This window comes from Enoplosus armatus, chromosome 8, assembly GCF_043641665.1.
Source record: "Enoplosus armatus isolate fEnoArm2 chromosome 8, fEnoArm2.hap1, whole genome shotgun sequence".
Taxonomy (NCBI): domain Eukaryota; kingdom Metazoa; phylum Chordata; class Actinopteri; order Centrarchiformes; family Enoplosidae; genus Enoplosus; species Enoplosus armatus.
Genome location: NC_092187.1, coordinates 4,563,486 through 4,579,177, shown reverse-complemented (window position 1 = coordinate 4,579,177; position 15,692 = coordinate 4,563,486). Strand labels below are relative to the sequence as shown.

General features: G+C 41.4%; 1 protein-coding gene across 1 annotated transcript in view; it reads left to right on the top strand.

The window, feature by feature from the left end:
- The window catches only part of klhdc8b (kelch domain containing 8B), a 114,098-nt gene that overhangs the window by 71,984 nt on the left and 26,422 nt on the right, over positions 1-15,692 (top strand). Inside the window, exon 3 of the mRNA XM_070911025.1 lies at positions 1,831-2,055. Within this exon, the coding sequence (XP_070767126.1) occupies positions 1,831-2,055 (225 nt within the window). The remainder of the gene's footprint in view (positions 1-1,830; positions 2,056-15,692) is intronic.

Sequence of the window (15,692 nt, the reverse complement as noted above, 5' to 3'; positions counted from 1 at the left end):
GGAGACAGGCCCCAGGATATTTTGCTTTGCCATTTTCAGAAGCATAAAATATGTGTTATCTCTAGCAGAAGCTTCCCTTTGCATTTTTATGTTGCATGTTTAGTATGTTGTGGAGTTTTAATGTGTTACATTAAATCAGGTACAATTGAAAACAAGAATAAGAGTCCACCACCATGCTAGCAGCTCTGTGAGGCTGCACAGCAGTGCATTGAGCTCAACCCCAACGTCAGCATGCTAACAGTGACAGTGCTAACATGCTAACAGTGACAATGCTAGCAAGCTGATCGTTATGTTTACCATGTTCACCGTCTTAGTTTAGCGTGTCAGCTAACATTTGCAGGTACTTGGTCATAATTCAAACAATTTTAGATGTTCACCTGATGATGGCGATAGAGAAAAATGTATTATCATTAGGATTCATTATCTGGGAGCCATGAATGTATGTACAGAACAAAATGTTGGCAAGTAGATATATTTCACAGGACAAATGAAAGGTTTCACCTGAGGATGGCGCTACAGGACAAGGTCAGTAGCACTCATCCTCTGGGGACCATGAATGGACAAAATAGTTGAGATTAGGGCTTCAACTCAATTAATCTGCGGATTATTTTCATGATTAATCGATTAATTATTTAGCCCATTAAGTGTGTTTTTGTTTAATCAGAAACAGAAGTCTCCCTCTGAGTTGTTGCGGTAAGACAACAGTGTTTCTGGTCAATGATGCAGCCTCAGTTTCTCTCTTTTTTATAGTCTTGTCTAAAGATCTGTCTCTGGATCACTGTGAACTATCCAATCTCACATAAAACATATGAATATATGAAGTCTATTTTAATGTGGATTTGTAATGCCTCTGTAACATTTGTATTGTAATCAACAGATCCTTTAGCTCAAAATGTCCTTCTTTCTCTCACACCTCTCTGACTCTGATGCTTCCCACTCAGTTCGACTCTTTGTCTCGCTGTTGCTATCGATCTCCATGCCACCCCGCCCACTCCAGCTGACCCTCTTCCACTTTCTTCTCTCACTCCTCCACATCCTCCTCTCTTCCCTGTATTGCTTTTGCACAATTTCTCTGTGTCATTGTCATTTTCTCAGCCTCCACCTCATTCTGCCTCTTTCTTCCTCACCATCTGTTTCTGTAGTCTTCTCCTTCCGTCCTCTGTTTGCCCTTTTTATGTTACCCTCAACACCCCTCTCACATTGTCCAGCACTGGCTTCCCTTTCTCCATCATTCACATTCTCTTTCAACACTTTGCCTTGCCCTTGTAGTTATATTTTACAAGGTTATGATTTGTGGAAGTAAACAACTTGTAGGCGTCCTGAGGGAGCACCCTGCTGCTGTGCTCTGCTGTCAGTCCAAAATGAAATGCGGTCCCAGCGCTGGTCTGCACGCTTGCCAGACTTCGACATAAATGCCAAAGAAACTTTGTTGCGGGAGCAGGGGATTAAAAAGCAATGAAAAGAAGAGGGAATGGAAAACAAGGACAAACAGTGTCACACAGAAAAGTGCAAGAAACATTTGCAAGTCCTTGGCTTTATTCATGTACATGCTAATATTTCTGGAAATGTATTCCTTTTATGAGATGGTACATGCAGATGCCACATCTTTATGATAATCCAGAAGCGATTTGTTGCTTAAAATCTTGGCTTTAGACATGGCTGTGTGCAACAGCTAAATCCAGGGATCCAGCGGGTTATTACAGCATCACATTCCCAGTAGATTTGAATAGATATACAGTATAAGCTCTGTGGATATGTAAAACATATAAATATGATAGCATCATAAATGTGTTTTGGCCCTGAATGTGAAAGCTCTCCTGCCTCCTCCAGGTGGTCGTCAGGGAAAGATGCCGGTGACGGCGCTGGAGGCTTTTGACCTGGAGATGAAGAGCTGGACACGTTATCCCTGCATCCCAAGCCGGAGGGCCTTTTCCTGCTGCGCCACAAATGAGCGAAGCCTGTTCAGCCTGGGGGGTCTCCAGCAACCAGGGCCGCATAACTTCTACTCCAGACCTCACTTTGTCAGCACCATGGAGGAGTATGATCTGGATCAAGGTAAGTGGTGACCTAACTATGCAGTAAATGGTAACATTAAAGTACTACTTTTAAGGCAGGATTTAAGGAGAGACTGTCCACCTGGAGTAACGGGAGCTTTGAAACAAGCTGGGCTGATGCTATGAAACAAACACACTATCTCCCTGTCTCCATCCCCCCACCCAATCACATTCTTTCGCCTGGCTGTGTCCCGTGGCGCCGCCTGCCGCTTTACCGTTTGTGTTGACATCATGGGAGTATTCGAAACCGCCTACTATACTAGCACCGGAGTATCGGACCAGTCTATATCGCATACTGTGTCCCACAATGCAAAGCGCTGGTGGTGGATTGCCATTAACATTATGTAAACCTTGACTTATTTCACCTTAGCAGTCCACTAAAATCTGTTTCTGAACAAATTTGAGGAGAAAAATAAGCAAACCAGCTACTGAATCTTCATTCATATTAGATCTACTAAAGTTTGTTCTGACTTTCATTAGGCAGGGGCATAATACCTGCATGATTATTACTTCTGCTTTCCAAAACGGAAACTACGCCTGGCCGGGCATATTGCAAAATAAATCGATTTGACAGTTTCATACTGCATACTAATATGAAAAGCAGTATGCCGCTTGTCGGTCAGAAATCTGGTAGTATGTAGTAGGCGGTTTTGAACACAGCCCAAGTTAACACTGTCAGAGCTAACAGAAGCTGCAACCAAGCTAATCTGGGTTTGGTTAGCAGCTGACATTATTTATCTCTCTCCTTCTGCAGTTGTTTCATCAGACTTTCTAATATACTAATAACCAAAGTACTCAAGGTTTTTTGTCTGTTTGATTTGCTTAGACTTCCCTTGCAGGGCTTCGTTCTTACACAAGGATTAGTTAGCAGTGAGTGGAATGTGAGAAATACAAGAACCTGTATATTGTAATGCAATGCAAATAGCACTGCTAGTTGTCTTACTTATTAATGTTCAAGGTTCAAGGTGATGTTTCTGTTCTGTTGAAGTGGACTGTATCATATGAAAAGATGTTTCTGATATTTTGTCCACCTCATTACAACAGTGCCAACATTATACATGTGGCTGTATGGGGGGCTGGTCCAGTTTCATAGCCCCGGGCTGTTTTAGACAAAGAATTTTAGACAAAGAGAGACACAGCGGACTGCCAAAGCTTGTGAGGTGCTGGCCACAAGGCAATAGTCAAAAACAAAGGAAAAGATAGCTCATACACTCATATCCCTGATGTGAAAATGACTTTTTTAGACAATGTTTCAAAGCACAACTGTACATAATTGTATAATTTCCCCCCAGGGATCAATAAAGTATTTCTGATTCTGATTCTGATAACAGTTTGAGGTCTTAACGTTGGACAAATCAAGTAGATTTTACGATAGAGTGTGTGACACATCAGTCCTTTATGATTCTGTTGATGTTCTGTAATCCAGCCCAAATATAGGAGGATTATGCAGAAGCTGAGTCCGATCACATCAACGCTGATGATGATGCTGATAGAGAAAGACCAGGGAAAGAAACGAACAAATGCTTCCACGGGGCTTTTTGCTGATGAGTGCTGGCTCACTTGAAATGTTGCTGCAAAAAACATAACTGAACAAATGCATATATGCAACGTGGGTAACTTGTCTGCTGATTTACATGAAGCAAATACATCAGTGGCTTAAAGATGCCCTCAGTTGCTGTAAATCTGAGTGATTTTAACTGTGTGCCATACTCCTCGCTCCTCCTCCTTCACAGTGCAGCAAAATGCCGCCTTAAAATAATCATTACCTTGAGAACAGGATGATTTGGGCTATGATAAGCTTTAATTAGCCCACGTCATTATTTTGTACTTTTGTGCTAGCATCACAACATCTGCTACAAATCCCATTTTAAGCACCACGGCAACAGAACAGAGTGTTCCTCCATCATATTAGGCTGTAATTATGTCTGTTATGAACAAGAAGAAGATATCTGATATTCCAGATGAGTTTCAGAGGCTCTGTGTGGCTCTGAGGATAATCGTTTTGAGCAAGACGGAGGAGAATCGTGTCCCCCATTGGTGCTATGGATTTTAAGTACATTTTAGGGGATTATTACAGTTTTATTTTTATGGAATTGTAGACTGACCTCCCAAGAAGAAATAAGAGCATCAGTCCTTTTAGCAAATGCCCAAAAACGACATATGTGTACGTTACATGTCTAAGTCCATGGAGGGAGGACGTCAGGGTGGATGGTTAGGTCAACAAAATGTTGGACATGGGAGACTGCTGTTTGTTTCCTGTTTTCTACCAACAGTCAACGTTGGTTTCTTTTAACCATGATGACAATTGTTTCCCAAGGTTGTTTTTTTGGTAACCATGCCGATGAAGTCCCCTTAACCTTAACAAAGTAGTGATTTTAACAGAAACCACAATGTTTCTCTAAAGCATGGAGCAGAACCAGAGATATCGTCTTTTTTATTCCACGTATTCTTCTTCCCTGTCAAAATTTGGTGCCTACATTATCCACAATGCAACTCGACCGCCGACAGTTCCTTCATAGATTTGAGGTCTGGTACTTCTTTCTTTTAACTCCACACCCCCAGATTCTTTTCATTTTCAAACTTGTGGTCTTCAGCCCCAACCAGCGCTGACTCAAGTAACTTCAGGACAAATCAGACTTCATGCAGCTCTCTCTGGAGACACAGAGGGCTTTATACAACTTTTTTCGCTTATGCAGTAGTACTCCCAAAGACCTGTAAACAGACTTTGAAGTGTAAAATAGATGGAAGCCCCCTTTGACATCTTCCCTCTAACTCTAACCACGTTGTTTTTGTGCCTAAACCTAATCAAACTGTATTTTTTTAAATGGAGATCAATAGTCAATAGTGGCATCAGATCAGAAAAAAAGCTTCTATGTTTTGTTTTGGGGGGCATGGACTTTTTTTGTCATTTAATTTGGAGGACTTGTTGAGAAATTGAGTACCAAAATCCCACAATGTGATTGTTGCCATGACCAACGTTTACAGAATATGACACGAAATTATGCAAAATTTCCTCATCGTCCTCCATGTATGTGCCTACATTGTCAAAACATAAGAGAGGCACAGATAGATGTCATGGTGAGACGATGACGTGTCTCTGCCAGCATTGCAGAGAAATACAGAATCAGTCGTTTCAGCAAATCTTCCAAAGCCACGTTTTTGTTCACTAGTGGTCGTAGGAATCATGACAGGAGCAAAGGAGGAAATGAGGTAAAGTTAATTCATTATTAAGCAACAAAGTTCACTTGGGTGTTAACACTGTTTGTTTCCCAATTCCAAGCAACAGTCAACGTTGGTCTTTCTTAAACCATGACCATGATCATTTCCTAACCTGAACAAAATGATTGTTTTATTATAGTAACCATGATGACGAAGGTCCCCTAACCTCAAGTATTTACTTATTTTAACCCAAACCACCATCTTTCCCTTAACGTAACCAAGTTGCTTTTGTGGCTAAATCTAACCAAACCTTAACCATAGCGTTGTCACATTGTAAAACTTATTTATTTATCAACAGTGATATATAACAATTTTAGGAGGCACAGACAAATTATGTTGTTGTGCCGATAGGAACGTCAGATCAGAAAACGCTTCTATGTGTCGTTCTGGATTGCATGGACAAACACTGGACTTTTTGGCATTGTGCTAAAATTCACTGCACCATCTGACATGACTGATACAGGCTGTGACTGAGACTTGATTAGACCAATCTCAGTCACATGTAATGAACTTGTATGATTATTGTTATCGCTCAGTATATGGGCACTTTAACCCCCATGTCAGGATTACCACGTCAAATATGGCGGTAACGCTGATGCTGATGGGAGATTCTGTTACAACCTAAGTGATAATGGTGCTGGCCGTTATCGTGCGAGTGCACCAGTTGACCGCCGTCAAACTACAGGCCAGAATCAGTAGAGCAGAAGCTGATTCTGCCCTGCCCATTGACAGTTGATGGAAAGTGCTTTGGTTGAAGTTGCTGGGCAGAGAAAGGCACGCAGTAAGACAGGCTGCTCTACTGCAGCTACTGAAGTGCCTTTGTCAAGCTTTCAATAGCTTGATTTATAGAATGTCGAGTATTAAAGGTGGTCACAGGGTGAGCATGATGTAGATACAAAGAGGATGCTCTGACTCATTGTCATAATTGGAAAAATCTATGCAGCAGCAGCTGCAGACTCCACGGGTGTGTTAACGCTGCAGGTACGCTGCAGGTACGTTGATTGGATTATCAGATAGATGAGTTCTGTTTTCTGTTGAACTCTCTTGCACACAAATGTTCTGCTGCAGCATGTAATCTGCAATCCAATATTGAAGAGTGCACCAGAAACATCACAATATCATAATATGATTCATCCCTCAATAATAATTAAGCACTGTTGGGAATGTAGCTCTCATGTCTTTTCCTTTTACGGTCATTCACTGCCGTTTTAAACCCTTCACTGTACCATTACATTTTATTAGCAGAATGAGAAGTTAAGCCTCCCGTGATTCTCACCTGGAGTTTGAAACACTGATTTTTCCTACTCGATTTTATCATAAACTTGGAGAGTGCAAGTACATACATGAAAAAGAACTGACAATCTAAATTTAGAGCAGGCCTACACATGTTTTAATGTGTGGGCATGCAGCAAAATACTGTATGTGAGTGCTCACTTCAAGGGGAGTGTTAAGTATGCATGACGGATGGATGGAAAACATTTCCACCTACTGAACAGGGGCTGTCTACTTTAACATACATGACTGACAAATCATCTAGGTGTATTTTTCATCTAATGTAGCTGTTAGATTCAGTAAAGGCAGTGTCTCAAAATGTTCTCACTGAAACTGTGATGATTCATAGTCTGATTCATAGTCTTATAGATACATAGATAGATGGCCGTGGCTCAAAGCTCTGTGCAATGAGTCGTGATTTGATTCAGTTTGAGAGAGAATAGAAAACTAACTTTGGTCTTGAAGAAAAACAGAGCAACAATCAAGAAAAACACAAAGAGAAAAAATAAGAAATCTTATTCAAAATAAGAAATAAGATTTAAAGAGTTCAGCTAACGATTGTTCTGAGCACTTTATGTACCGACTTAACATTCTGGCATCTACTTTCATGAATCAAGGGGCATGGTACCCAGCGCGCCCAGGGCAAGCCAGCACTATTTTGGTCATTTTGAAGCCAGAGGCACCCGGTGCACCTAGATATGGGGTAGGATCAGAAAGAATACATTATCATACATTATAGTGGGTGTGTTAGAGGCTGTGACAATCAACGCCAATCACATTCACCGCTTTCATTCGTTTTAAACACAGGGCTCTCCTGACAGTTTGAGAATCCTGTGGTGAGTTTTCCTGAGGAAACGTATTGCCTAAATAGCTGGTAAGAATGTCTCATTATTCTTTATGTCGCTGGCATTAATGCATAATTGGAAGAAAACTATATTTTTTCGGTGTGATCAGGCGTGAGTCGGTTGAAGGATGCATAATAAAAGGGTTTGTGTGATTTTAGAGAGGTGATGGAATATCACAGAACATAGGCGTGCTGTGTCCACTGCTATGTCGACCTGGCGGCGCGGCGGATGGCTCAAAATGTGGCCATTCTTGGCAACAGCACACCATCTACTACGCTTCGCCTCCAGGTGAAGACCCACTGGCATTTTCTGTGGGACGCAAGTGAGTCCCCTTTCGAGGCATTGTGGGACTGCAGGCGATGCAGGAAATGACCTTTTTCACTGACAATAGTTTGGCTTTTCATTGCAGGAAAAGCACAAGTTGATGACTTTAAAAAGGGGCTGCATTCCGTTTAGGTGAGCTAGTTCCAGGGTCCTGGTATTGTGCATGCTGGCTTTTCCAGCAATGAGTATTGAGTCACAGCAATACTAACCCAATATTTAGAAGTATCTCAATGGTTCGGGCAGAAAACATTGTACAGACATGGTTTCCAGACTTGCCAATCTCCTGACTTTTCCTCTAAAGCCACCTTGAGGTTGACATTTGTAGTTTTGAGTGAGATGTCTCAACAGCTATTTCTGTGAAATTTGGCACAGACATTCTCGTAACCCTCACGAAGAATTATAATCACTTTGGTGAGCCCCTGACTTTTCCGTAATCAGTTCAAACTCTCAATACTTTGGTTTATGACCAGCCTCAGCTGTACTTTGTGTTTAGTGCTCATTAGCAAATGTTTGCCTGCCAACACGCTGCATTGTGTAGAAAGATGGACGACACGTCTCCACTTCCTCCCACTGTACAAAAATGAAGGCAAAATATCCCGGATACGGCTGCTGTCATCTTGCGCTGGTGACGTCATTCGGAGCCAGAGTCTGCGCAGTAGTGAACGGGGGGTGGAGCTGCGGTATTGAGGTCCCCTCCCATACACCCACACGACCCAATCGCGAGCACACCACAGTCAATCACAGCTGTCAATCATGAGGTCTCACCCCATTTTTATAGCATGAAATAACTAATTAAAACCAAACTTATCAGAAAAATGAACACTTGAACAAATGTGATAAGAACAACCATCTCTGGGAAACATTCATTTGACGTGTGCTTTGATTTTTTTAGTTTGGCCCATGTCCCATCTGCTAACACGGGATTTATGCTGGCGGGGTTTATGACATGTACTGCAGCCAGCCACCAGGGGGCGATCGAGCTGTCACGTCGTCCATCTTTATATACAGTCTATGCTGTGAACATGTTGCCAGACTAGCATTAGCATTTGGCATATAGTACAGCCTCACAGAGCTAATACTATGGCTGCAGACTCTTAGTCTTGCTATTTCTATTAGTGAAGGTAAAAGCAATTAATTGACCAGCTCAGAGATTAAATCCCACTGAGCTCACTTTGACAAGACTTGCAAACTGTAGAAAAAGTCCCAGACAATAATGGGTAGAGAGTCGACACACACACACACACACACAGCAAAAAGTATCAAATGACTCTGAGACTGTGGTGTGTCCTGCGGCTGTGGTGCAGCCAGGTGAGGGAGGATGATTAGATATTCTACAAATGAACTCTGGATGATTTAGCTGCTCATTGTTGGATTAATGGATGAAACCACAAAAGGATATCATAAGCGGCTACCTACTGCATGCATCCAAGTTCTGTCTGTGTGTGTGTGTGTGTGTGTGTGTGTGTGTGTGTGTGTGACTAAGCAAACACCTACGCTTGTTTATGGAGAGACGTACAGACGGATGCTAAAGAACAGGAAGTGTTTCAGTGTGTGCAGATGTGGGGATTATGTGGTTGCTCGCTCATAAAAAGCGCCCCCCCCCCCCGCCTGAGTGTAAAGTATTGTGTCATTCATGTGTAAAATCAAGCGAGTCTAACCTCCATCCATCCATAACAACGCATCCTTTCACAACCCCTGTGCCTGCCAGCTTCCGATGTAACTTTTGATTTATCCTTTTGCTCATGTGAGTCCTCTCAGTCGGGTTTAATGTGTTTGGCTTTGAAGGATAAGGGCCTTTTTCTCAACTATCAGGCTTCATTCTCACGTCACCTTTGAGAGGGAGCCCTGACTTGAAAGCGACGTGAATGCAGCATTGCCCTTGGGTGGTTAGGTGGAAACGCAGCATTGTTGCACAATAATAATAGATTATCTTTATTTGTATAGCACTTTGATAACACAGTGAGCTAACTACGTGGCCCACAGGACTGAAATGTCGAAATGCAACCTTTGACTACTTCTTCCTCTTATTTCTAATAGACGAGGGTCTACGGACAGAGGTTGTTGTATGCTGTACAGATTGTAAAGCCCACTGAGGCAAATTATGGTTTGTGATATTTGGGGTATATAAATAAAATTGACTGTGTGAACGCACTTATGCACTCAAAGTAGCAAGTGAAAGTAGGGAAGAACGTGGATTGAGACACAACACTTGACATTAATCCAATCTCGCCTGTAACACACATGTAAGAGACACTACTGATCCAACCATAGAGGTCTGCGAGTTAGCTAACATTATCTTGCAGTTTTCTGCATACAGCCTGTGGTCATCGATAGATCATTAGCTGCTATTGTCTAGCTTTCCAACAAATGCAGTTCTAATAAACTTATGATGGTTTGATCAGCAACTAACTATATAACTAAAACACCATACGGTTTTCTTTGTCATTTTCCTAATCTTTAATATTATCCATCCATCCATCCATCCATCCATTATCTATAATTCATACTGCATACTAATATAGCTAATATATATAGTTTACTTCTTCTAAGTGATAACAAGCTGAATTACAAATGTTACCGATATGATTCTTGTAAACATCGTCGCCTTCTCTGGTTATAGCTTCAGTTTATACTAAGATCCACTCTTGATAAATGAGACACTGAACACTTCCTGTATGTACTATATGTGAAACACGCACATTTAACATGCAGTATGTATTAATGCAAGTATTTCACATGTAGAATGTGGGAGTCATATGAGCAGAAAAGTTTGAGTTGTAACTGCTGTGTGTGTGTGTGTTCATGTGTTCAGTGTGTGTGACTTAATTTCCCTGCATCGCTGTTGTTGCTCGGGATTTAGCGTTTTATCTCCGTCGCTTCCTCTTTCATGTCTGTTCCTTTTGAGGGTGTCTTGCCGCTGTCCTGGGCGGGGGAGTCAGCGGGCTCGGCGGCAGCGCTGTGATTGACACGCAGAGATTGTAGATCACATGAGCAGAGACACAAGCGAGCGTACCGTGGCGCTAGCGACAATAACAGCAACAGCAGCATATTCATATGTAGTGTCCTCCCGAACACAACACAGAGCCTCCCAGTGAGACCGTCGGAGAATCACAGAGTGCAGATATGAAAAAGACAGCAAATCCTGCAAGTAGATTTTGATTCATGCATTTAGTTTGATTTAGTGGCCCAATGGAAAGTATGATCAGGTTTATCCGGAGGACAATTATGAGAGCTGAGAGCTGTTGTGTGATTATGCTCTTTAATAGAGGTTATAACCCTCTGGGCCTTTGCTAATACCGAGCAGGTTCATTACCTGTTCATTTTTGTACAGTCTCTGAAATGTTTTAATCAAGGTGATTTGCATTTAAATGTTCTCCACATCAGCATTCAGCGCTGACGAGAAGCAGAGCGGCACGCAGGGTTAATGGGTGTTCTGGTGTTCACTGTGAGTCATTGCTGTGTGGAAGACACAGTATCTTCCACTGAAAGAAGCAAAAAAATAGGCTGCAGCACTGAGGGCAGATCATTCTGCTATGCAAGATTAAATGACAACACAACAGCTTTTTAAGTGCATGCAGCCTCGTTTTGGGTCAACAGACCTGTAAACTGTTTTAGAGTAACTGTCTAAAGTCCAATTATGAGTGCAGGGCTCCATGTTAGCTTTTTCTTCCCAACCCTAACCCGAGGAGCACACAAAGAAATGTGGGAGCACAGTGAAAAATACCCACGCCACACTTTATGTAAACAAGATCACTGAACAGTATTGATAACAATAACCTTAGTTAAAATAAATGTACAATAGAACAAGGGAAACATGTTGCTCTTAGGAGGACACTGGCTAGAAGGAGCACATATTAGCACAATGGCATTGGCTAAATCTACATCTATCCACTACAGACTCACTATCCACAACCTGGATGAGTATCTAATATAAAAAGTAGTGTATTAGTATAATATTATAATATTAAATAGAAAGTATACATGAATATAATAGCATAATGTTAGTAAAATATTAATATATGAATTATATAATGTTCATTATTCATTATAATTTCATATAAGAGTACACTATATGCCTATAGCCTACCACTAGTATAATATTAATTCCAGTTGGTCAATACAGCAGTTAGTCTTTGTTAAGGCTAAGTACTAACTTGTCAATCATCATAACCATCCATGCATAAGTTTGCTGTAGCACGTCAACCTTTTTTAATGTCCCGCCCCGTCCAGGTTGTGATTGGTCAGTTCACGAAAAGTGACACTGACGAGCGCATCAACTTCATGAAAAGTTGAACGTGTTTCAACAAAAGGCACCCGATATAACTATCGCTAAATAGCCAGCTAGCCAAACCCAAACCCTGCTTATCTTACCGCTGTTGTTTTCTGTCTTATGGCTTCTGTCTATTTTTAGGGGGAAATGCGAGTGAAATACTCGTACTGTCGAGCCCTGGACAGACAAGCTAAATGGTATGGCTTACTCTGACATTAAACTGGCATGTAAAGAGCTCACTCTATTCACTTTTTTTTTTTTCATCACCTCTTTTTTAGAGTTGCACAGCATTATGGGCATATTTTGATGCCATCAAAACATGTCAGCAACCCCTTCTTACTATTAGTATGACTTATAGTATCGTCAAATATGTTTTTTTTCTGTTCATGATAATCAACACCTGTTGAGTCAAAGATGACAGGATGTTACAGGTACACTTTGGTGTGTGTCCACTTATCAGGGATGTTAAAGGTGTTAAGCGTCTATAAGGGGTAGTGTGTGTCTTTGCATGCTTATACACATGTGAGAGTGGTTGAAAGCAAATGTGAAATATACTAGATATACACAGTATTTTTAGACTGGAGATAATACATGCATACTGACTCCACATCCCATTTCATTCCCGACACTGTAACATGTGAGGTTATTAAACAGTGACTGGTAAATGAAAAAAGAATGAGAACATAATGGCAGCCATGGTTATTTGGTTGTCTAACAGGTTCATCCAGGATATTCGTTATGTTTTAATCCTATTTTTTCTATAGTGTATAAATACATTTTGTGAATTGTAGTACATCCCATCTGCTTAAGTAGATTGATTGTTTTATGTAATTGCTATGGGACTTAAGCAGTACCCCCCACAGTTAGACTGCTGAAAAAGGTGGCCAAACTAATTGACCCTCTGCTCAGCATGAATACACACTCTCTAGTCCCACCGCAGTGTGAACATCTGTTTAACCAAGCCTGATAATTTAAAAGGAAAAGAGAACCAAGGCATTAGAGAAAAATATTTCATTATTTTCTTAGCTTCGGACAATGTGACTCGATTAATTGTAGTTCTTGCTAATGGCTGCTTGTGAATCTTCAGGGAAATTTCTCTACACTCCCGCAACTAAATACTATGAACACGATTCCACAGCCCTGCTAGCAGCTCTGTGACGATTTGGACGGGCAAAGCGGTGCTTTGAGCTAAATGCTAACGTCATGAAGCTAACATGCTCTCTAGCATGCTCACACTGACATCGCCAACATGCTAATGATAGCAACCTGATAGCAGGTAATATTTTACCATGTTCCCATCTTTTTAGCACATTTTAGCATGCTAACATTTTCTAATTAGCTCTAGCTTTGCAGATATTGCGTTGTTAACCAAAGTACTGGACAAGTTAAAATGGGGGCCTAATGATAGTGCTAGAGTAAAGCTTAAGGGATGGAACGAATGACCGACCAGCCGGCATTGCCACTGCCAACTTTCGCAACATTGCCAACTGTTAAAAATATATGACAACACAACATTTCTCCAAGACATATATTTTATAGTTCTGACAAATCTTATTCCCTGTCCTCTAATCACTGTCATTGCTCTGTTGTATCTTTCACCTAAGCTTATTCAATTTTAGTACCTCTCCCAATGTGGCTCTGATTATTGTAGGCCTGCTTAGGAAATGAAGCTCATTCTGATATCACACTCTACTGTTGCAACCCACTAAGGAAAGGAAAGGGCTGTTTAGAGAATCAATACAGTAATTAACAAGTAATTAGAATGTAAACTGCAATTCAAAAAGATGATGACTAAACTTCGCTGTACTCTTCAAATGCCTTTTATATGAAGTTGTTTGTTTTGTAGAGAAGTGTGCTCCTGCATTCACTTTACATCACCTTCTGTCTCGTTCACGTGCATCACAACCATTTAATCCTAACCTGAGGGTGGTGCACTCCTCTCCCCAGCATGAAAATATTCTGTCCATGTCTCTGACATGTGGTCACTGGGTTGATTCAATATTATTATCTGTCTCCTCTCTCAGCTCAAAAGTCATGCAGGCTTGTTCGGCTGAAACTTATGTGCAAGATAATATGGATTTTTAGAGTTCACTCAGGCGATAAAGCCTTAACACCACCAGCCTGCAAACCTTCCTCCCAGAAATGGTGTGCCAATCAAACACACGCCTCCTTAGAGGGTTAGGATGCGGGGCTTTGATCTGCCAGCAGATTGCTTGTAGTGGGAATTTTATGTCAACCCATTCTCGATCTCTAAGATTTCTGTCCTTCCTTCCTCCTCCCTCCTCCTCCTCTTGTTGCTATTCCAGTCAAGCTTTCTGTTCTCGCACGGCATATATGGAGTTCACAGTGATGACAATGACATTTACCACACAGTTTAATCCCTCCCTTACACTTTTGCTCTTGTGTGTGTTATTGGATGAATGGGACGATCAGGTAGGCTTTTCAGAAAGTCTTCCAGTGTCTCCCCAGCCATTTCCTTTCAGCTTTTTGCACTCTCACCCTGTCCATTCACACATGTCCATCCCTCCTCTCACTTTCACCTCCCCATCCAACTCCCCTGGCCTCTCGCTTTTTGAATGTTTCCACTTTTTTCTCACATTCGGTCTCATTGAGCTCTTTGACAATTTCTTACCGCTGTCCTCTTTGCACACTTATAGAAATTAAAAGTGACGAGGTTCGGAGAAGCTGAAGGCTCTACTGCCCTAATCTCAATTCTTCTTATTTTCTATATAGCAAGATTAATATATTGAACCCATAAATAGAAACAATATTTTTCCCAAACTACTTTACTACCCATGGCGTTATTTGTAACTAATCCACATTTCTCTGCATCTGCTCCCCGTGCCGACACTGATTAAAAGACAATTACACAGTAATCAGCTCAGTTGACGTTAGTGCTTTTTCATTAGGAGTGCTTGTTGATTAGGAGAGAAGTTTGGCTTCTGAAATGTCAAAAGAAAAACAGCCAATCTAAAGCTGGTGGCTCTCTGTTGTTGGGTTTACCTCACCTGCTCTCGCTTTCTAACTCTGTGTCACTCTCTTTCAATAACTTTCCCTCTCTCAGCTGATGCTGATAATGAGTTTCATTACCGAAAGTGGCCTTCCAGTGCTTGTTCAGGGGATTGTAGTGGTGGTGAAATGCAACAGGTCATCACGGTGATTTGTTTTCCGCCTTAATGTTTTACTCACCACTTAGTCAGAGATTTGTGAAGAGACTCGTGAACAATCTTTATTTATTCCGTTTTTTGGGGCAGCGCATTAGCATACAGGAAATCTGACGAGATGAATGTCTTTCCCTCCCTCATTATCATACATAACGTGCAGCTGCTGTGCCTCACACAAGGCCCAAACAAAAGAATTGCTAAATGTAACGCTTGCTGTATCAAAATAAAGGATGCTGGATCGGCCACATCTAACTTTATCAGGCACCTGAAAACATGGTCAGTCACTTGGTAATGTGAAAGTTAACGTTCGCGCCAATGGACAGTTGGCAAACATGTTTAGCTCAGCATCAGTTTGTTTGCTTGTCACATAACTTAATCATCCACGTTGCGCTGCCACCATCTGCTGGCTAGCGTTAAACCGAGAGAACGACTGCGTTATTATTAATGTCGGCTAAAGGCAGGTTATAGGTTTATTGTTGACCACATACGTCAAAGGCTTATTAGGTTACCAATACACTGGTTATGAGAGGGCAGAGGGATGTGT